The 21,820-nt window shown below is 42.5% G+C and overlaps 1 protein-coding gene across 1 annotated transcript in view; it reads left to right on the top strand.

Moving 5' to 3' along the window:
• LOC140710173 (uncharacterized) overlaps positions 1-21,820 on the top strand; it is a 95,875-nt gene that overhangs the window by 71,705 nt on the left and 2,350 nt on the right. The window contains exons 5-6 of the mRNA XM_073011408.1: positions 770-1,000; positions 6,377-7,603. Coding sequence (XP_072867509.1) covers positions 770-1,000; positions 6,377-7,603 — 1,458 coding nt within the window. The remainder of the gene's footprint in view (positions 1-769; positions 1,001-6,376; positions 7,604-21,820) is intronic.

The following is a 21,820-nucleotide window of genomic DNA, read 5'->3' as shown; positions in this document are numbered from 1 at the left end:
TTTACTGTGCTGGATGCTGAGGATGATTTGATGATGAGTAAAGCATGCCCCCTGCCACCAATCAGCTTAAAACTGGTGGGGGAAATGAGGCATGTCTGAAAACAATGATTCAACTCCCCGTAACCACCTATGTCCCCAAGACCACTGGTTTGAAAGATTGACTGACACTAGAAGCAGAGTCTCCGCAATCCTTCTCTGGCAGGCTCAGGCACTGACCTGGCCAGTGCATTCCACAGGCCAGATATTGAGCAGGCAGCTTCTTCCCCGAGGCAAGGAGGCACTGCAGAAGTGGGGACCTGAGTAGGGTGCTGATATAGTTTGGCTCTGTGTCCCCACCCAAATCTCATGTCAAATTATAGTCCCCATCCCCACTGGTAGGAGGTGATTGGATCATGGGGGTGAATTGCTGTCCGGAGCTGCGCGCCCCGGCCATAGCGAGTAATTATTGACGATTAGATGCCTGAGCTCTATTCATTTCCACCTCTCACCTCCTTCCCAGATTTGTCTTTTTCCCTGTATTAAATACCTCACACAAGATGGCGCTCTTCCTGCTTCTTCTTCACCCATCTTTCCCGCGCGCGCGAAAATTGTTACTTCGTAGCAAAATGGTTACTTCCTAGCGCAGGCGCAACATGACGACCGACCATTGAAACCGAAACCTGCCTGGCCGCGCCCTCTGAAATGAGATCATTTCCGCCTTGGCCCAACCCCTTCCTCTCCAAGTGTATATAAGGCACTGCATTACTGCCATTAAACGAGACTTGATCAGAGCACTGTCTTGTCTCCATTTCTCGTGTCTCTTGTTCCCCAAATTCCCACTCCCTCCTCCAGGGCCTGCTTCGACGATCCCGCGGGCCGGGATACGTGGCGCCCGAACAGGGACCTGGAAACGAGGGACTCCGTGAGGAAGAGGACGCCAAAGGACGGTCGACCGCTAACGAAGACAAAAGAAAGTGAACTCTTCCGATCACCGCGGGAACCTGCCGCGTCAGAATCGAAGGTAAGTGACGCGTCCGAAATGGGACAAGAATTAAGCCAACATCAGATCTATGTAGGACAATTAAAAGAGGCTTTAAAGATACGAGGAGTAAAGGTTAAAGGTAATGATTTGTTTAAATTTTTTGATTTTGTAAAAGACACTTGCCCTTGGTTCCCACAGGAAGGAACTATTGATATTAAAAGATGGCGTAGAGTAGGGGATTGTCTTCAGGACTATTATAATACTTTTGGGCCAGAAAAAATTCCTGTGACCGCCTTCTCTTATTGGAACCTCATTAGAGATTTAATAGATAAGAAGGAGGCCGATCCGCAAGTCATGGCTGCGGTCGCTCAGACAGAGCATATTTTAAAGGTTAGCTCCCGCTCTAACCTTACAAAGCCTCCGCAAGATACGGAGGAGGATCTCATTTCCCTCGAAAGTGATCATGAGGAAATCAAGTCTCCTTCTGTAACAGATAAAGAAATGCCACACGAAAACAAACCAAAAAAATACCCAATTTTACAGATGCTTCAAAAAGAGGAGGAAATTAATAAGCCTAATCAATCAGACATAAATTGGGATGATTTAGAGGAAGAGGCGGCTAAATATCACAACCCTGATTTGCCTCCCCTTACTTCATACCCGCCCCCATATAATAAGACACATAATGAGGCTTCTGCGCCCATTGTTATGGCAGCAATAGATCCCAAAGAAGAATTAAAACAAAAAATTGCTCAACTAGAGGAACAAATTAAACTTGAAGAGTTACATCAATCATTGATAATTAGGCTCCAAAAGCTAAAGACAGGAAATGAAAAAATACCCAACTCAGACGCTATGGAGGGTTCCTTGCGCCCACCTCAGCAGCCTGGACAACATGTTCAAAAAGGGGGGTTAGTTGCTAGCCGACATAGAGAAGACTCCTCCCCCAAAGACGTTTTTCCGGTCACTGAAACCATAGATGAACGGGGACAGGCTTGGAGGCATCATACTGGATTTGACTTTACTATTATAAAAGAGTTAAAGACTGCTGCCTCTCAGTATGGGGCTACTGCTCCATATACTCTTGCTATAGTGGAATCTGTAGCTGAGAATTGGCTCACTCCTACAGACTGGAATACCTTAGTTAGGGCAGTCCTTTCTGGGGGAGACCATTTAATTTGGAAGTCAGAGTTCTTTGAAAATTGTAGAGACACGGCTAAAAGAAATCAACAGGCAGGAAACGGTTGGGATTTTGATATGTTAACTGGTTCAGATAATTATGCAGACACTCAGGCCCAAATGCAATATGATCCTGGATTGTTCTCGCAAATCCAGGCTGCCGCTACAAAAGCCTGGAGAAAACTTCCCGTTAAAGGAGATCCAGGGGCCTCGCTCACGGCGGTTAAACAAGGACCTGATGAGCCATTTTCAGACTTTGTGCATAGACTTATGACCACGGCAGGTAGAATCTTTGGAAATGCAGAAACGGGTGTAGATTATGTTAAACAGTTAGCTTATGAAAACGCTAACCCCGCCTGCCAAGCGGCAATCAGACCTTATCGAAAGAAAACAGATTTAACAGGATACATTCGCCTTTGTTCAGATATTGGGCCCTCATATCAACAAGGCCTAGCAATGGCCGCCGCTTTTAGCGGCCAAACAGTAAGAGACTTCCTCATTAACAAAGGTAGAGATAAAGGGGGATGTTTTAGATGCGGTAAAAGGGGACACTTTGCAAAAGATTGCCATGAAAACCAAAATAAAAATCCAGAAGCAAAAATTCCAGGCCTTTGCCCAAGGTGTAAAAGAGGAAGGCACTGGGCAAACGAATGTAAATCTAAAACTGACAGTCAAGGAAATCCTTTATCCCCTAGGCAGGGAAACGGGATGAGGGGCCAGCCTCAGGCCCCGAAACAAGCATATGGGGCAGTCAGCTTTGTTCCAGCCAGCAACAGCAATCCATTTCAAAACTTAGTAGAGCAACCCCAGGAAGTGCAGGGCTGGACCTCAGTTCCACCTCCCACACAGTACTAACACCTGAAATGGGACCACAAACTTTAAATACCGGAATATATGGACCTTTACCACCTAATACTTTTGGGCTGCTTTTGGGAAGAAGTAGTGTCACCATGAGAGGCTTACAAGTCCTCCCTGGAGTTATCGATAATGATTATGAAGGAGAAATTAAAATTATGGCCAGAGCTATTGATAGTATTATTACTGTCCCTCAAGGAGTTAGAATAGCTCAGTTAATCCTGCTACCTTTGGTCAAAACAAATAATAATATCCAACACTCTAATAGAAATATAAAAGGTTTCGGATCATCAGACATATATTGGGTGCAACCAATTACAAATCAAAAACCCTCTCTAACCTTATGGTTAGACGGGAAGGCATTCACTGGACTAATAGACACAGGGGCTGATGTAACTATCATTAAACAGGAAGATTGGCCCTCTCATTGGTCTACTACAGAGACTTTAACTCACTTGAGAGGAATTGGACAAAGCAGTAATCCTAAACAAAGTTCTAAGTACCTAACATGGACAGATAAAGAAAACAATTCAGGCCTTATTAAGCCATTTGTCATCCCTTACCTACCTGTTAACCTTTGGGGGCGAGATCTGCTCTCTCAAATGAAAATTATAATGTGTAGTCCAAATGATATAGTTACTGCACAAATGTTAACTCAAGGATACACCCCTGGCAAAGGTCTTGGAAAAGGAGAAAACGGTATTCCACAGCCTATACTGGTTTCAGGACAACTTGATAAAAAGGGGTTTGGAAATTTTTAGCTCAGGCCACTGACATACCTGCACCCCAAAGGTGCGCTGACCCCATTACTTGGAAGTCAGATGAGCCCGTTTGGGTTGATCAGTGGCCTTTACTCAATGATAAACTAAGTGCTGCCCGACAGTTAGTGCAGGAACAACTGATAGCAGGACATATTGTGGAAAGTAATTCTCCTTGGAATACACCTATTTTTGTTATTAAAAAGAAGTCTGGCAAATGGAGACTCTTGCAAGATTTAAGGGCGGTAAATATCACTATGATCCTTATGGGTGCCTTACAACCAGGATTGCCTTCACCAGTTGCGATTCCTCAAAAATATTTTAAAATCATTATTGACCTTAAAGACTGCTTTTTTACAATTCCCCTTCACCCTGCTGACCAAAAAAGATTTGCCTTTAGTCTTCCATCTACAAATTTTAAACAACCAATGAAGCGCTATCAATGGAAAGTCTTACCTCAGGGTATGGCCAATAGTCCTACCTTGTGTCAAAAATATGTAGCTGCTGCTATAGAGCCAGTCAGAAAAACATGGACACAAATGTATATTATACATTATATGGATGATATTTTAATAGCAGGGGAAATTGGCGAACAAGTCTTACAGTGCTTTGCCCAACTCAAACAAGAGTTAACAGCAGTCGGACTACAAATAGCCCCAGAAAAGGTACAATTACAAGATCCATACACCTATCTTGGTTTTCAAATTAATGGACCTAAAATCATTAATCAAAAGGCCGTTATACGTCGTGATCATTTAAAAACTTTAAATGATTTCCAAAAATTACTGGGAGACATAAATTGGCTTCGGCCATACTTAAAACTCACTACAGGAGAGTTAAAACCTCTTTTCGATATATTAAAAGGAGACTCTAATCCAAAATCCCCCAGGTCCATTACTAAAGAAGCATTAATAGCACTCCAACAGGTGGAATATGCCATTGCAACACAATTTGTTACCAGTATTGATTATTCTCAGCCATTAATATTCATTATTTTTAACACAACAATAACCCCTACTGGCTTATTCTGGCAGAGCAATCCCATTATGTGGGTACACCTGCCCTCCTCCCCTAAAAAGGTTTTGTTGCCTTATTATGATGCCATAGCTGATCTAATTATCTTGGGAAGAGAAAACAGTAGAAAGTACTTTGGAATAGAACCCTCTGCCATTATACAGCCCTACACTCAATCACACATCCATTGGCTGTTACAAAATACGGAAGCCTGGCCAATTGCTTGCGCTTCTTACACTGGCACCATTGACAACCATTACCCACCTAACAAACTCATTCAATTTTGCAAACTTCATGCATTTGTGTTTCCCCATATTACCAGTAAAGAACCCCTCAATGACGCATTACTAATTTTCACTGATGGATCTTCCACAGGACTTGCCGCTTACACCTACAATAATGTAGTCGTTAAATTCCAGACCACTTATACATCAGCTCAGCTAGTCGAATTGCAAGCTATAATTGCAGCATTATCAGCTTTTCCTTGTCAGCCACTTAACATTTACACAGACAGCGCCTACCTGGCTCATTCAATACCCCTCTTAGAGACCGTGCCTCAAATTAAACATATTTCAGACACAGCTAACTTATTTTTACAATGTCAACAACTTATTCAAAAAAGGACTACTCCCTTTTTTCTTGGGCATATCAGAGCACATTCAGGATTACCGGGACCTTTAACACAAGGTAATGCAACAGCCGACATGGCAACAAAAACCATAGCCACAGTCACTACAGACAATTTACAACAAGCACAAAAAGCACATGCCTTACATCATTTAAACGCCCAAACCTTAAGACTCATGTTTAAACTTACTAGAGAACAAGCTCGACAAATAGTTAAACAATGCGCCAACTGCATAACGTATTTACCTGTTCCTCATTTAGGAATTAACCCCCGAGGACTCATCCCCAACGAAATTTGGCAAATGGACGTTACTCACCACTTAGAATTTGGTCAACTAAAATATATCCATGTATGCATAGACACCTATAGTGGATTCATTAGTGCAACTCTCCAAACAGGAGAGGCCACCAAACATGTCGTAGCTCATTTATTACACTGCTTTTCTATTTTAGGAATACCCAAACAAATTAAAACAGATAATGGCCCTGGTTATATAGCCAAAACCTTTTTACAATTCTGCAATACCCTACAAATTAAACATACCACAGGCATTCCCTACAATCCCCAAGGACAAGGTATAGTAGAAAGAGCCCATCTGTCATTAAAAACTGTTATCACAAAATTAAAAGGGGGGAGCTGGTACCCCGTGAAGGGTACCCCCAGAAACATACTCAATCATGCCCTGTTTATCCTTAATTTTTTAAATTTGGACAGTCATGGAAAATCTGCTGCCGACCGTTTCTGGCATCCTGAATCTCAAAAACAGTTTGCAATGGTAAAATGGAAAGATCCACTTGATAATTCATGGCATGGCCCCGATCCAGTTTTAATTTGGGGAAGAGGCTCAGTATGCATCTTCTCACAAAAGAATGATGCAGCCAGATGGCTGCCTGAAAGATTGGTAAGACAAATAAATCATAACCATTGTCAGTCCAGGGAAGATAAATCTCCCTGAGAAGTTTCTTCCTTTTTGTTTTTCAGGAAATGAAGCCTAACATGAGATTCCTTTGGAGAATAATCGCTCTATATAACATAGTGACAGTCTATGCAGGTTTTGGTGACCCTCGTAAAGCAAGAGGATTACTACGAAAACAATACGGCCAGCCTTGTGACTGCAGAGGGGGACAAATATCTGAACCTCCGTCAGACAGAATCACCCAGGTGACTTGCTCGGGCAAGACAGCGTACTTAATGCCAGACCAGTCGTGGAAATGTAAGTCTACCCCAAGAGACACCTCGCCTAATGGGCCGCTCCTAGAATGCCCTTGTAGCTCTTTCCAATCTTCTGTACATAGTTCCTGTTATACTTCCTATCAACAATGCAAATCAGGCAATAAAACATACTATACGGCCACGTTACTAAAAACACAAACTGGAAGTACCAATGACGTACAAGTATTAGGAACCACTAATAAACTTGTACAATCTTCTTGTAACGGCCAAAAAGGAAAGCCTGTTTGTTGGAGCACTACTGCTCCCATCCATATTTCTGATGGAGGAGGCCCATTAGATATTGCAAGAATTAAAACCGTCCAAAAAAAATTAGAAAAGATTCATAAAGCTCTATATCCTGAACTTCAATATCACCCCTTAGCCCTGCCTGAGATTAGAGATAATTTTAGGCTTGATGCTCAAACTTTTGATATCCTCAATGCTACTTACAATTTACTTCAAATGTCCAATACAAGCCTAGCCCACGATTGTTGGCTTTGTCTTAAAATGGGCCCCCCTATTCCTCTAGCTATACCTAACTTTTTGTTGTCCTATGTCAATTACTCAAATGAATCCTTGGTAAATAATTCCTGTCCTATTATCTCTCCCCTCTTAGTTCAACCGATGACGTTTTCTAATTCCTTTTGCCTCTTTTCACCATCATATAATAGCACTAAAGAAATTGATCTAGGCTATGTTGTGTTTGACAACTGTACCTCCATAATCCATGCCACCGACCCTTTGTGTGCTGTAAATGGCTCGGTTTTCGTCTGTGGAAACAACATGGCATATACTTATCTACCTACAAATTGGACAGGGCTTTGTGTTCTGGCCACTCTTCTCCCCGACATTGATATCATTCCTGGAGATGAACCTATCCCCATCCCCGCTATTGAACATTTTATTTATAGACCGAAACGAGCCATACAATTTATTCCCTTATTGGCTGGACTAGGAATCACCACTGCTTTTACAACAGGAGCCACAGGCCTAGGGGTCTCACTAACCCAATATACTAAATTATCCAACCAATTAATTTCAGATGTACAGACCTTATCCAGTACTATACAAGATTTACAAGACCAAGTAGACTCATTAGCTGAAGTAGTTCTCCAAAATAGAAGAGGTCTAGATTTATTAACAGCAGAACAGGGAGGGATCTGTTTGGCTTTACAGGAAAAGTGCTGTTTTTACGCCAACAAATCCGGAATTGTCAGAGATAAGATAAAGACTTTACAAGAAGAACTAGAAAAGCGCAGAAAGGGCCTAGCCGCCAATCCATTGTGGACGGGACTCGATGGACTTCTCCCCTATCTCCTGCCATTTCTTGGTCCTTTACTTACTCTTCTACTCTTCCTCACTCTCGGGCCTATAATCCTTAATAAGCTTATGGCATTCGTCAGACAACAAATCGAGGCCTTCCAGGCCAAACCTATACAGGTCCATTATCATCGCCTTGAGATGACTGAAAATGGTGAGTCTTATTTACCTCAATAAGACCACCTCCCCTGTGTGCTGAACTGGACAGTCAATGACGGGTAAGAGGACACTATCTCCACCGGAGCCTAAGACAGGAGGGCCGCCTTTGCTGCTGCCTTATCCCATGACGGGCCTAGAAGGTGGGGATGAGTTGACCCAACCTAAGACAGGCGCAGTTCCCGGGGGGTCGTTCTCTTGTCATAAAACAATAAAAAGGGGGACCTGTCCGGAGCTGCGCGCCCCGGCCATAGCGAGTAATTATTGACGATTAGATGCCTGAGCTCTATTCATTTCCACCTCTCACCTCCTTCCCAGATTTGTCTTTTTCCCTGTATTAAATACCTCACACAAGATGGCGCTCTTCCTGCTTCTTCTTCACCCATCTTTCCCGCGCGCGCGAAAATTGTTACTTCGTAGCAAAATGGTTACTTCCTAGCGCAGGCGCAACATGACGACCGACCATTGAAACCGAAACCTGCCTGGCCGCGCCCTCTGAAATGAGATCATTTCCGCCTTGGCCCAACCCCTTCCTCTCCAAGTGTATATAAGGCACTGCATTACTGCCATTAAACGAGACTTGATCAGAGCACTGTCTTGTCTCCATTTCTCGTGTCTCTTGTTCCCCAAATTCCCACTCCCTCCTCCAGGGCCTGCTTCGACGATCCCGCGGGCCGGGATAAATTGCCACCATGCTGTTCTCGTGACAGTGAGTTCTCACAAGATCCAGTGGTTTAAAAGTGTGGCACTTCCCTCCTCACTGAGTCTCTCTCCTGCCTCCATGAAAGACATGCCTTGTTTCCCTTTTGATTGTAAGTTTCCTGAGGCCTCCCCAAGTACTGTGAGTCAATTAAACCTCTTTTCTTTATAAATTCCCGTCTCACGTAGTTCTTCATAGCAATGTGAAAACGGACTAATACAGGTGCAAAGTAAGGACAGTTAAGGAAGCCAGAAATGGTGTGGAAGCTGGTGTATGAGCCAGCTAGAGAGATCGGTGTATGGGATGCACAGAACAGGAGAAAACTCACTGGGGACTCAGGCAATTGTCTAGAACTTCTGCTTCTCCTCAGGCCTGTTTTTATAATGTGGTTGGCTACCTGGTGGCTGCACTATGGGAACCAGAACCTGCCTAGATACTGAAGGGATAAAGGAAATTGGCTGAGGATGTGGAAGATGAGGAAGGAGCTGGCCCAAAGGAGCTGGAAATGAGGCCCCTTGCAAGAAGGGTGGGCATATGATAGAGGCAAATGGCCTGAGGACCATGATGAATGACAGGGAATTTTACCCAAAGGGCAGGCTCCAAGAATGAGGGAACTGCTGAGAGGTGGTCCTCAACTTCACAGTCTTGCCTGGAGCTCATCTTGGGAAGGGTGAGTAGTAGAGGGGTAGTGACTGCTTTCTTGATTGCTGGGTTTACCTGGTTTTCTTGATTTCTTAGGTGTACCTGCCACTGGACTTCTGATTGGCAATTCCCCCATGGCCTCCAAATTAACGTGTATCACACTGACTTCTTCACTGTCTTCTTTGAAGACTATTTCTCCTGTTATGTTCCTTCTCTTTGGGAGAATTAGCACATTCACCTTGCTGCCTGACACAGAATCTGGGCTTACCTTTGACTTCTTCTCTCTCTTCCACTGCAATCAGTCACTGTTGGTTCCCCATCCATAATATCTGTCCATCTGACCTCTCCTCTTCCTCCCACTCAATAAAAAACTCCACGATAAGGGGGCTTTATCTGCCTTGTGCTCAGAAACACCTCCCATATCTAGCATAGTGCCCTGCCATGTCATAGGTGTTCAAGCAATAGTTGCTGCATGAATGAATGAATGAATGAATGAATGAATAAAATTATCCTCACTGCTACTACTTTGATGTAGGCCCTCATCTTTCCAGATGAACTGCTAGAATAGTCTTACTGAATTCAATGAGAGCAAGTCACAAACCCTTCAACCCACTGACCACAACTCCACCAAAAGGACCTACTGTGGCCTAAATCTTTGTCTTCCCAAAATTCAGGTTGAAATTTAATCCCTAGTGTGACAGTATTAAGAGTAGGGACCTTAGGATATGATTAGGTCATGAGGGATTTGCCCTCATGCATGGGATTAGTATCCCTGTAAAAGAAGCTTGAGGGAGACTTTTTGCCCTTCTACCATGTGAGGATGGTGAGAAGACACCATCTGTGGGGAACAGGCCTTCATCAGACACCAGGTCTTCTGGTATCTTGATGTTAGACTTCATAGTCCCAGAAATGTGAAAAACACATTCCTGTTATTTATGAAGTATACAGTCTAAGGCATCTTGCCATTGTAGCCTGAACAGACTAAGACAAAGTGTTTCTTTTTTTGTTTGTTTGTTTGTTTTGTTTTGTTTTTTGAGACAGAGCCTTGCTCTGTCTCCCAGGCTGGAGGGCAGTGGCCAGATCTCAGCTTACTGCAAGCTCCGCCTCCCGGGTTTATGCCATTCTCCTGCCTCAGCCTCCTGAGTAGCTGGGACTACGAGCGCCCGCCACCTCGCCCGGTTAGTTTTTTGTATTTTTTAGTAGAGACAGGGTTTCACCATGTTAGCCAGGATGGTCTCGACCTCCTGACCTCGTGATCCGCCCGTCTCAGCCTCCCAGAGTCCTGGGATTACAGGCTTGAGCCACCGTGCCCGGCCGACAAAGTGTTTCTAAAATACACTCAGTTCTCATTATTCACAGAGGTTCCATTCTATAAAGTTGCTGTGCACACTGAATTATTGAATATTAAACCATTGCTCCTAAATGAAAATATAGGATAAGGTTCCTATGAGCCTCTGTTCACAGTATTTTTGTCAGTCCATCAAGGCATAACCTTGTTTCATGCATGTTTCTGTTTAAAGATGCCTTATTTAGTGTACATTGCTGATTCATTAACATTGAACTCATTGCTAACAGCACTATAACTCATACCTGAATGAAGCTTCTCTAACACACACATTTTCTCCATGAGGTGCATCCCAGCCTTCTTGCACTTTGGAACATTACATAGCATTTCAGCACTATGCTTGGGGCCATTTTAAACAGAGAAATCACCTGTGAAAAGCACAAAATGGGGAAAATATGGTATTAAGTAGACTGTAAAAAGAACACTTGTTTACAAAACAAGAGCTGAAACAAGAGGCAGAGTGTTGGCTTATTCCACTTCAGCTGGGAATGTGTGCATCAGGTGACTTAAAATTTTCACCACTCATATATCCACAAGTGACCCCAAAACTGTCACAAGTATTGATCTTGAGGTTACAAATAAATGTTAGCAAGAAGGTGAATTTGTTGGCCAGGCATGGTGGCTCACACCTGTGATCCCAGTACTTTGGGAGGCTGAGGCAGGCGGATTACCTGAGGTCAAGAGTTCGAGACCAGCCCGGCCAACTTGGTGGAACCCCATCTGTACTAAAAATACAAAATTAGCTGGGCATAGTGGAGCACGCCTGTAATCCCAGCTACTTGGAAGGCTGAGGTAGGAGAATTGCTTGAACTTGGGAGGTGGAGGTTGCAGTGAACCGAGATTGTACCATTGCACTCCAGCCTGGGCAACAGAGAGAGACTCCATCTCAAGAAAAAAAAAAAAAAGAAGGTTAATTTGCAGTACAGAATCTGCAAATACAGAACCTGTGAATACTGAGGATGGACTGTACAAATGGACCCTGAAATCCCCCTGCCTGAGCATTCAGTGCCTTGCTATTGCACCCGGGAAGCTGGGTATCATCTGCCCCACTTTGATCATAGGACCAATTATGCATATTTAACTTGTGGGGTTACATGCTGGTCTCCTGTGTATCTTAAGGGGAGGAAATGTTGGTTGGTTTGTATCCTACCACATAGCACAGTGGCTGGCATATAGTAGATGTTTAATAAATAATAAATAAAAATTAATAATAAGTGAATGAACCACTTAAGTGAAAAAAGTAAATTAAGAATGGTAGATCTCAAGGTCTCTAGAGTAGAAGGGAGGCCATCACTTTAAAAGTTATTTTCAATTCATGACAGATGTATCTGGAAGGAGTATGCAAATCTATTTCACTCATTAATTAAACTTTGGTAAAAAGCTTTCCACTGGAAGAATAAAAAAAGTAGGAACCTATTTGCTGGCCTGTACTGCTGTTTGCTGCATGGGATTTATTGTAGAATTCAGTTGGGCTCATCTGTAGAGTTGAATAAAGCCGAGTTCGCTTTCACACTGCTGTAGGAAACACTGATGACTCTGTGTAAATTAATTCTGTCTGGTGCTCCTGATTCTATTTACAGTCCAGTTCCCCTTTGCTCTTCGTGCAGTTTCCTGGCCAGTGTGCACTGAGAGCTTTTGGTCTTCTTCCACTTTCTGTTCAGTGAATTTTAACCCCATTATTCAATGTTCATTTAAATAGTGAACGGTGCCAAGCGTGGAAACTCCCCGATTTTTAGTTTCAGTTACGTTGTTATCTGAACAGGGTTTGCAAACAGTGTCTTAACCAAAGGATTCTTGGAAATGCTGGCTGCTGTTAAGAAGAGCTTTTGAATGAATTGTTTCCATTGGAATTTTGTCAACTGAATGACTTTTATTTTGTGTGACAGTCTCAGTGACCACTAGAGTCATTCTCTCAATTTGTATTCATTCAGGATAAAAAAAGGAACGTGAATAGATGTTCTCTGAGGATAATTCTCAAATCTCTATGCACAACCAGTCATCAAGCACTACACACACCCTCTCCTTTCCATCCTGACAGCCAGGCCCTTGATCTGGGGGACAGCTTTAACTCCAGCATGTACTAAAACATTAGCTTCCTTCCTTTTTTTTTTTTTTTTTTTTGAGTTGAGCTCTCACTCTGTTGCCCAGGCTGGAGTGCAGTGGCACAATCACAGCTCACTGCAGCTCAAACTCCTGGGCTCAATAAAACATTAGCTTCTTAATTTTTCTTTTCTTCTTCCCGTATGTCAGCTCCTTTTCCACTCCCATTGCATCCCTTCTGTACCTCTGCTGTGTTAACCCTGTAAAACACAGATTGCGGCCGGGCACAGTGGCTCATGTCTGTAATCCCAGCACTTTGGGAGGCCAAGGAAGATGGATAGCCTGGAATCAGCAGTTCGAGACCAGCCTGGCCAACAGTGAAACCCCGTCTCTACTAAAAATACAACAAGTTAGGGCGCCTGTAATCCCAGCTACTAGGGGGACAGAGACAGGAGAATTGCTTGAACCTAGGAGGCAGAAGTTGACATGAGCCAAGATGGCACCATTGTACTCCAGCCTGGGTAACAAGAGTGAAACTCCATCTTGAAAAACAAAAGCAAAACACAGATTTCATTATTCCTGCACTAAAGGTATCTGTGCTACCTGTGCTTTACACTCCCTTCTTGTCTAAAAGCTCATCTGGTTTATGCAGTTCCTCAGCTCATTAGATTTTCATCATGGGGACCTCACATGCCCACTCCCCATCTCCACGATGTCACTCATGTTGGCCTCTGTCTTGTCCCGTCTCTAACTCCTTAAAGGCCCAGAGAAGTCTAACTCCCTTTCCAAGTCCTTTTCTATGGATGGTCCCCATTTATGAACTCCTGGAGTCAATAGCACTCTATTTGGTACTTATACTATTCACTAATGCATTGTATTTTTCTTAACCCTTTCATAAATACATATATACACACACACACACACACACACACACACATGCATATTTAAATTATGAGCCCCTGAAATCCAGGACTTATTTTAGACTGGCACTGTTCAATAGAAACATAATGTGAACCCAAAATGCAAGTCTCATATGTAATTATAAATTTTTTAGTAGCCGCTTTTAAGTAAACTTAAACAGTAGCCATTTACATTTTTAAACAGTAATCAGGAACAGGCCAGGTGCAGTGGCTCGTGCCTGTAAACCCAGCACATTGGGAGGCTGAGGTGGGAGGATTGCTTGAGCTCAGAAGGTCAAGGCTGCAGTGAGCTATGATCACACCACTGCACTCCAGCCTGGGGAGACGAAGTGAGACCCTGACGCAAAAAGAAAAATAAACATAAAATCAACAGAAATAAACAAGTGAAATTAAAAATGTATTTTATTTAATGAAATATATCCAAAATATTATTTGAACATGCAATCAATATGAACAAATATCAAGGAGCTATCTCACATTTATTTCACGGTCAGCCTTTGGAATCCAGACTGCGTGTCACACTGACAGCACATCTCCATATGGACTAGCCACATTTCAAGGCTCAGGAACCCTTTGTGGATAGTGGCTGTCCTGTTGGACAGATCGGTTTTAGGCTTTCTTAGCCCCTAGTATCCCATAGTTAAGTGACGGCAAAATATACACAAAATATGTGAGTCAACAGATTGTCACCAGGCACACGTTTGTGTCCTTGCGCTGTTCCTGTTTATTGTTTTCACCAATGGTTGGGATGGTGCAGCATTCAGGAACCCGCTCTGCAATGGGCACACAGTCAACACTACCGCGCTCTACACTTAAACATTGGTTAAGAGGGTAGATTTCATGTTATGTTTCTTTTGCCACATTAAAAACAAACAAACAACAACAACAACAAAAGCCACGCTGAGTGAGAGAAACCTTTACTTTCAAATCTCAGCTCCACCACTCACGACGTGTGAACGTGGGGAAGTTAGTTTCTTCCCTTGACTTTGATTTTATCATCTGTAAATGAGGATAATTATACAGACCTCAAAGCAGTGTTATGAAGAGTAAATGAGATACTGCCTATAAAATCCTTACCCCAGTGCACAGAACATATTGGGCCCTTAAAAATATTAGGTATTGGCCGGGCGCAGTGGCTCATGCCTGTAATCCCAGCACTTTGGGAGGCCAAGGTGGGCAGATCATGAAGTCAGGAGTTCGAGACCAGCCTGACCAACACGGTGAAACCCCATCTCTACTAAAAATCCAAAAATTAGCCAGGCGTGGTGGTGCGTGCCTGTAATCCCAGTACTCAGGAGGCTGAGGCAGAATTGCTTGAACCTGGGAGGTGGAGCTTGCAGTGAGCCGAGATAATACCACTACACTCCAGCCTGGGCAATAGAGTGAGACTCCATCTCAAAAAAAAAAAAAATTAGGTATCACCACTATTATATCACCACTAACTGTGTATATATTGATTTCGTAGATGTAATAATACTGGGAAAAATAGGTATAAAAAATCAATGCTCAAAAAGCTTTTCTCAGATAGGATTTAACAGATTGAGTAAAACAAAAGGAAATTTAATATGAATAAGTTTAAGTATGGCACTTACAGTAAAAAATCCAACTACACATGAAGATAGGCTTTTGGGTAAACTGCAGCTCATAGTAAAAGAGGTATTTATTTACTCATATGACAAAATATAATTCAGAATAAAATTATTTTTAAAACACATTTTTATTTTATCACCTTTATAATATAAAAATTCAAATACAGTCATGTCCCTCATAACATTTTGGTCAATAACAGACCACATGTATGACAGTGGTCTTATAAGATGATAATGGAGTTGAAAAATTCCTATCACCTAGTGATGTCATAGCCATCCTTATGTTGTAGCGCAGTGTATCACTCACATGTTTATGGTAATTCTGATGTAAACAAACCTACTGTGCCGCCAGTCTTATAAAAGTATAGCACGTATAATGATGTACATTGCATAATATTTGATCATGATAATCAACTATATTACTGGTTTATGTATTTACTGTACTATAGTTTTTATCATTGTTTTAGAATACACTCATTCTACTTATAGTTTTAAAAAGTTAACTGTAAACCAGCCTCAGGCAGGTCCTTCAGGAGGTTTCCAGAAGAAGGCATTGCTGTCATAGGAGATGACAGCTTCATGCGTGTTATCATCCCTGAAGACCTTCCAGTGGGACAAGGTGTGGAGGTGGAAGGCAGGGATATTTATGACCCTGACCCTGTGTAGGCCTAGGCTAGTGTGAGTGTTCTTGTCTTAGTTTTTAACAAAAAAAAAAAAATTTTAAGATGAATAAAAAAAGGGAAAGGAAAAAGCTTATAGAATAAGAATGTAAAGAAGGAAAATAGTTCTGGACAGTCGTACAATGTGTTTGTGTTTTAAGCTAAGTGCTATGACAAAAGAGTCAAAAAGTCAAAAACAATTTTACAGTTTATAAAGTGAAAAGGTACATTAAGCTAGGGTTAATTTATTATTGAGGAAAAAAGTTTTGGCCAGGCGCGTGGCTCACGCCTATAATCCCAGCACTTTGGGAGGCTGAGGCGGCCAGATAGCTTGAGGTCAGGAGTTTGAGACCAGCCTGGCCAACATGGAGAAATCCTGTCTCCACTAAAAAAACAAAAATTAGCCAGATGGTGGCGGGTGCCTGTAATTCCAGTTGGATGAGGCAGGAGAATTGCTTGAACCCAGGAAGCAGAGGTTGCAGTGAACCGAGACTGCGCGACTATACTCCAGCCTGGGTGATGGAGCAAGATTCTGTCTCCAAAAAAAAAAACCAGAAAGAAAGTATTTTTTCATAAAGTTAGTGCAGCCTAAGTGTCCAGTGTCTATAAAGTCTCCAGCAGTGTATAGTAATGTCCTCAGCCCTCACATTCACTCATCACTCACCCACTGACATGCCCAGAGTAACTTCCAGTTCTGCAGGCTCCACTCATAGCGCCTGACACAGGAACCATTTTTTATCTTTTACACCATGTTCTTACTCTACCTTTTCTATGGTTAGATATATTTAGATACATAAATACTTGCCATTGTGTTACAATTGCCTACAGTGTTCAGTACAGTAACTTGCTGTACAGGTTTGCAGGCTAGGAACCATAGTCTGTGCCATGTAGCCTAGGTGTGTAGTAGGCTACACCACTTAGGATTGTGTAAGTACACTCTATGGTATTTGTACAATGATGCAATCACCTGACAATGCATTTCTCAGAACGTATCCCTGTCCTTAGGTGACGCATGGCTAGTACTAAAGGGTATACAGTAAAGGGTTAGAAACGTCCCTTCCCTACACTCTAGAAGTTAACATCCACTGTCCACATTTTCTGACATGCCCTCCTGGAAATATCCTATACCTAAACAAGGATGTATTTGTTTATCCTTTTTCTATTTTAACACTTAGGGGGATAGACTGTTATTCTCTTGTGCATCTTACTTGGAAAGGGGTTAAATAAAACTGCAGTTGGATTTAAGTTCAATAGCATGCAGAAATGTGATGTGTCACTCCAAACTTTCATTCAATTTTACGCTTCAAAAGAAGTAGGCTGTCAAGTGGAAGAAGCCGGCCACCGCTGTTTAGAACATGTCAACACATCTGAAACTTTTCACTTACATACGGGCACAACCTTTTAAGACAAATACTGACAAATTGTGTGTGTGTGGAGGAGGGTGATAAAGGAGGTAAAATATTAAAACTATTTCTTGACCGAAGACCAGCTGTTTGAGGACTTAAGGATATTTGAACTGTAGAAGGGACATCTTGGAGGAATTCTCTAGGAAAAAATAGCCATTGAAATGAGCTCAGGGAGAAATGCTCACCCAGGGTTCCGTCAGTTATGTGAGATATATATATATAATTTTTTTGGGGGGATAGAGTTTTGCTTTGTTGCCCAGGATGGAGTGCAGTGGCACAATCTTGGCTCACTGCGACCTCTGCCTCCTGGGTTCAAGCAATTCTTGTGCCTCAGCCTCCGAAGTAGCTGGGATTACAGGCGCCTGCCACCACACTGGCTGATTTTTTGTATTCTGGTAGAGATGGTGTTTCACCACATTGCCTAGGCTGGTCTCAAACTCCTGAGCTCTGGCAATCTGCCTGTCTTGGCCTCCCAAAGTGCTAGGATTACAGGTGTGAGCCACTGCACCTGGCCTATGTGGCATATTTTGACTAAGTAAGAACTTTTGTGGAGATGAAGAGGTAACACATGTAAAAGGGCTTTTTTTCTTTCTTTCTTTCTTTCTTTTTTTTTTTTTTGAGACAGCGTCTCACTGTGTCACCCAGGCTGGAGTGCAATGGCACGATCTTGGCTCACTGCAAGCTCTGCCTCCCGGGTTCATGCCATTCTCCTGCCTCAGCCTCCTGAGTAGCTGGGACTACAGGCACCCGCACCACGTCTGGCTAATTTTTTGTATTTTTAGTAGAGATGGGGTTTCACCATGTTAGCCAGGATGGTCTCGATCTCCTGACCTTGTGATCCGCCTCCCAAAGTGCTAGGATTACAGGCATGAGCCACTGCACCCGGCCCACTGCAGCCTTGACTGACTGGGCTCAAGTGATCCTCCTGCCTCAACCTCCCAAGTAGCTGGGACTATAGGTGTGTACCCCATGTTCAGCTAATTTTTTATTTTTTTGTAGAGACAGGATTTCACTATGTTGCCCAGGCTGGTCTCCAACTCCCGGGCTTAAGTGATCCTCCCGCCTTGGACTTTCAGAGTAAGGATGGAGACCACCCCTCATATTGTCTTATACCCAAGTCCTGCCTCCAAAGAAAGAAGAAGTAAAGACTAAAAAGCAGAAATGAAATCCATAGGCAGATAGCCCGATGGACACCCTGAGCCTAGTAGTTAAAAATCAGCCCCTGACCTAACTGCTTGTGTAATCTATAGATTCCAGACATTGTGTGGAAAAGCATCGTGAAAATCCCTGTCCTGTTCTGTTCCGTTCTAATTACCAGTGCATACAGCCCCCAGTCACGTACCCCCTGCTTGCTCAATTGATCACAACCCTCTCACGTGGACCCCTTTAGAGTTGTAAGCCCTTAAAAGGGACAGGAATTGCTCACTCAGGGAGCTTGGCTTTTGAGACGCAAGTCTGCTGAAGCTCCTGGTTGAATAAAGCTCCTTCCTTCTTTAACCCGGTGCCTGATGAGTTTTGTCTGTGGCTCATCCTGCTACAAGAGTGGTGGGATTACAGATGTGAACCACCATGTAATAATGCCTTTCTTTCTTCCTTCCTTCTTTCTTTCTCTTTCTTTCTTTCTTTCTTTTCTCTCTCTTTCTTTCTTTCTTTCTTTCTTTCTTTCTTTCTTTCTTTCTTTCTTTCTTTCTTCCTTTCTTCCTTTCTTTCCTTTCTTTCTTTTCTTTCTTTTCCTTCTTTCCTTTCTTTTCCTTCCTTCCTTCCTTCCTTCCTTCCTTCCTTCCTTCCTTCCTTCCTTCCTTCCTTCCTTCCTTCCTTCCTTCCTTCCTTCCCTTCTTCCCTCCCTCCTTCCTTCTGGGGGCTAGTGAATGACAGTGTTTCCACATACTGCTTGAGGAATGGACTCCCCTGTCCTCTCTTCCATTTCCAGTGTTTCGACTATCCCCTCTAAGTGTAGACTTTGTTTCAGCCTTTACATAAACAGTTACATGGATTCTGCCTTTGGTATCTTCCCAGTAAGAAGCCAATGGCCTGTGGCAAGGCTCTATTGTTTATTAACTGAGCAAACTTGGGCAACACAACTACGTTTTATCAGCCCTTTATTCCTCATTGCCAGGTAGAACTCTGAGTCATACTCACCCCCTAGTAGTTGTTTGGATCAAATGAGAAAGCTCTTTCTAAAGTATCAAGAGCTGATGATTTCTATTTCCTATCTCTGAATTACCACCTAAATCAGGCGAGGTTGCCTCTCAATTCAAAGTTGCATTCCCCTCTTAACTATTCTTCCTCCCTCTAGTGTCCACTCATACGCAGCCTATTAGACATGAAAGTGCCAGAATGATCTTTCTAATGCTCTGATTATTTTAAAATATAACCTCCCATTGCCTGTAAAATAGAGTCCAAACTTCTTAACATGGAATTCAAAACTCTCCCCAATCTGAGGTCAAAGCCACTGTTCCAGCCTAGCTTCCAACCAACCAGGAGTCTACCCACTCTCCCTGGTCTGTCTTCACTTTCTGAAAGTCTACTTACCCTTCAAGCCTACTTTAAGTGAACAGTTTTCTGTTATACATTTTCTGAACTGTACAATGAATCCTGCCCTGCTGGGACTGCCACAGTGTTTGATATGCATTCCTATCACGATGCCTCCTACATGATCTCACCTGATGAATTGGAAGTCACTTGAAGTCATGGATTGACCCTCATTCATGTTCACCATAGAGCTTTGCACTGTAGCTTACACATAGTAGTGTTAAAAGACCAACTGAGACACACTGAAATATTAAAGAGTTTGAGCAAAAAGTGATTCATAAATCAGGCAGCTCCAGACCACAAGTGGCTCTAGGCTCTGACAAAGGGACAGGAGGGAAAAAGCTTTTATAGGGTGAATGAGGAAGCAAGACAAAGAAAATATTTGATTGGTTAAAGTGGAGCAATGGCCTTATTTGGATCATTCCAGTGGACAGCCCCCAGTTAGAGGTTAGTTGGAGGTTTCTGACTGGTTAAGCTTGTTTTGTTTTACTGTTTACACTGAATTAGGTTTTAACTTGCTTAAGTAGGAGCCCAGAACACTGGAGCTGCCTCAGCCTAATGACCTCCCAATTAATTATTTTAACAGTAATTATTCAACAAATTACATTGAATAGTATGTCCATTAAAAAACTACATATATATATATTTGCTATCACGAGGCGCCCAGCATTGTGCTATAGCAAAGAAAGCTTCATACTTGTCTCTGACCAAATAAAAAATATTGTCGAGGCGACAAGGCAACAATTTAAAAACTATATAAAGGACACTATGATTAAATGCTAAGTTTCCCATTTATATGTACACATAGTTGCACACAAAAATCTTTAAGAGGCATTATATAAGCTTTAAAATTTATAACTTGTTTTAGAAATGATTGAAATATAAGAAATTATGTCTTGAAATAAATACATTTGCTAAAATTTAGCCCAAATTCATTGTACAGTTGCTCTCAAAGTAATATAGTTTTAGGTTCTGTGACAAATGAAAAATGGCAAGATAAACTTCTCTATAGTTAGCAGCATTTAAAGTCATCAGCTTGAAAAAGCAAGCTCAATTGGTGTCTTTTTCAGGTTCCTTCTAGTCTATTAACAACCTAAGTTATTAAACTTTTAGAATGATAAAAATAAATAAATAAATAAAACACACAAAGACTGTAGAGTTCCTGAAAGCAAACAAGTGGGCAGAGATTAGAGGTGGGGAGGAATGTAGTGGCTGGGTTAATAGAAGGTCAGAATGGAGGCACACGAGAATATCTCTAAGTAAATGCCTGGAAATTCATAGGTAAGTTGAGTACCGGCTAGAAAGACTGATAAATCTAGCTTTAGATCTATCCAGTGTCATTGGACACTGGTGACTCTGAGGCTTGTGCTCCAAGGCCCAGGTCCCTAACCTTGATTGAAAAAGTCTAAGAAAAGATGTGGGTTAGTGAATAGAGTACTGGATTAGAAGTTTGTGTTTTCTGATTTCCAAGAGCCTGTGAACAACAACAAAAAACAGAAAAGACTGATTTAGCTTCATGGGTGACGATGAAGCCTCACTCTGATTTGAACTCAGAATACAGATGTTTTGCTATAGTCTGAATGTATGTGCCCCCTGCCAGCCCCAAATTAATATGTTGAAACCTAACCCCCATGTAATGGTATTGAAGTGAGGTCTTTGGGAGGTGACTAGGTCATGAAGGTGAAGCCCTTGTCAACAGAATCAGTGCCCTTGTAAAAGAGGCTTGAGGGCGCTCCCTGGCCCCTTCTGCAATCTGAGGACACCCAGAAGGTGAAATCTATGAGGAATGCGCTCTCAGCAGACACCACAGCAGCTGGTGCCTTGATCTTGGACTTTCAGCCTCCAAAACTGTGAGCAATACATTTCTGTTCTTTATACATTACCCAGTCTCAGGTGTTTTGTTA

This window comes from Chlorocebus sabaeus, chromosome 25 (assembly GCF_047675955.1).
Source record: "Chlorocebus sabaeus isolate Y175 chromosome 25, mChlSab1.0.hap1, whole genome shotgun sequence".
NCBI classification, from domain to species: Eukaryota; Metazoa; Chordata; class Mammalia; order Primates; family Cercopithecidae; genus Chlorocebus; species Chlorocebus sabaeus.
Note: the sequence above shows the minus strand (reverse complement) of the source record. Positions and strands in the feature narration are given on the sequence as shown.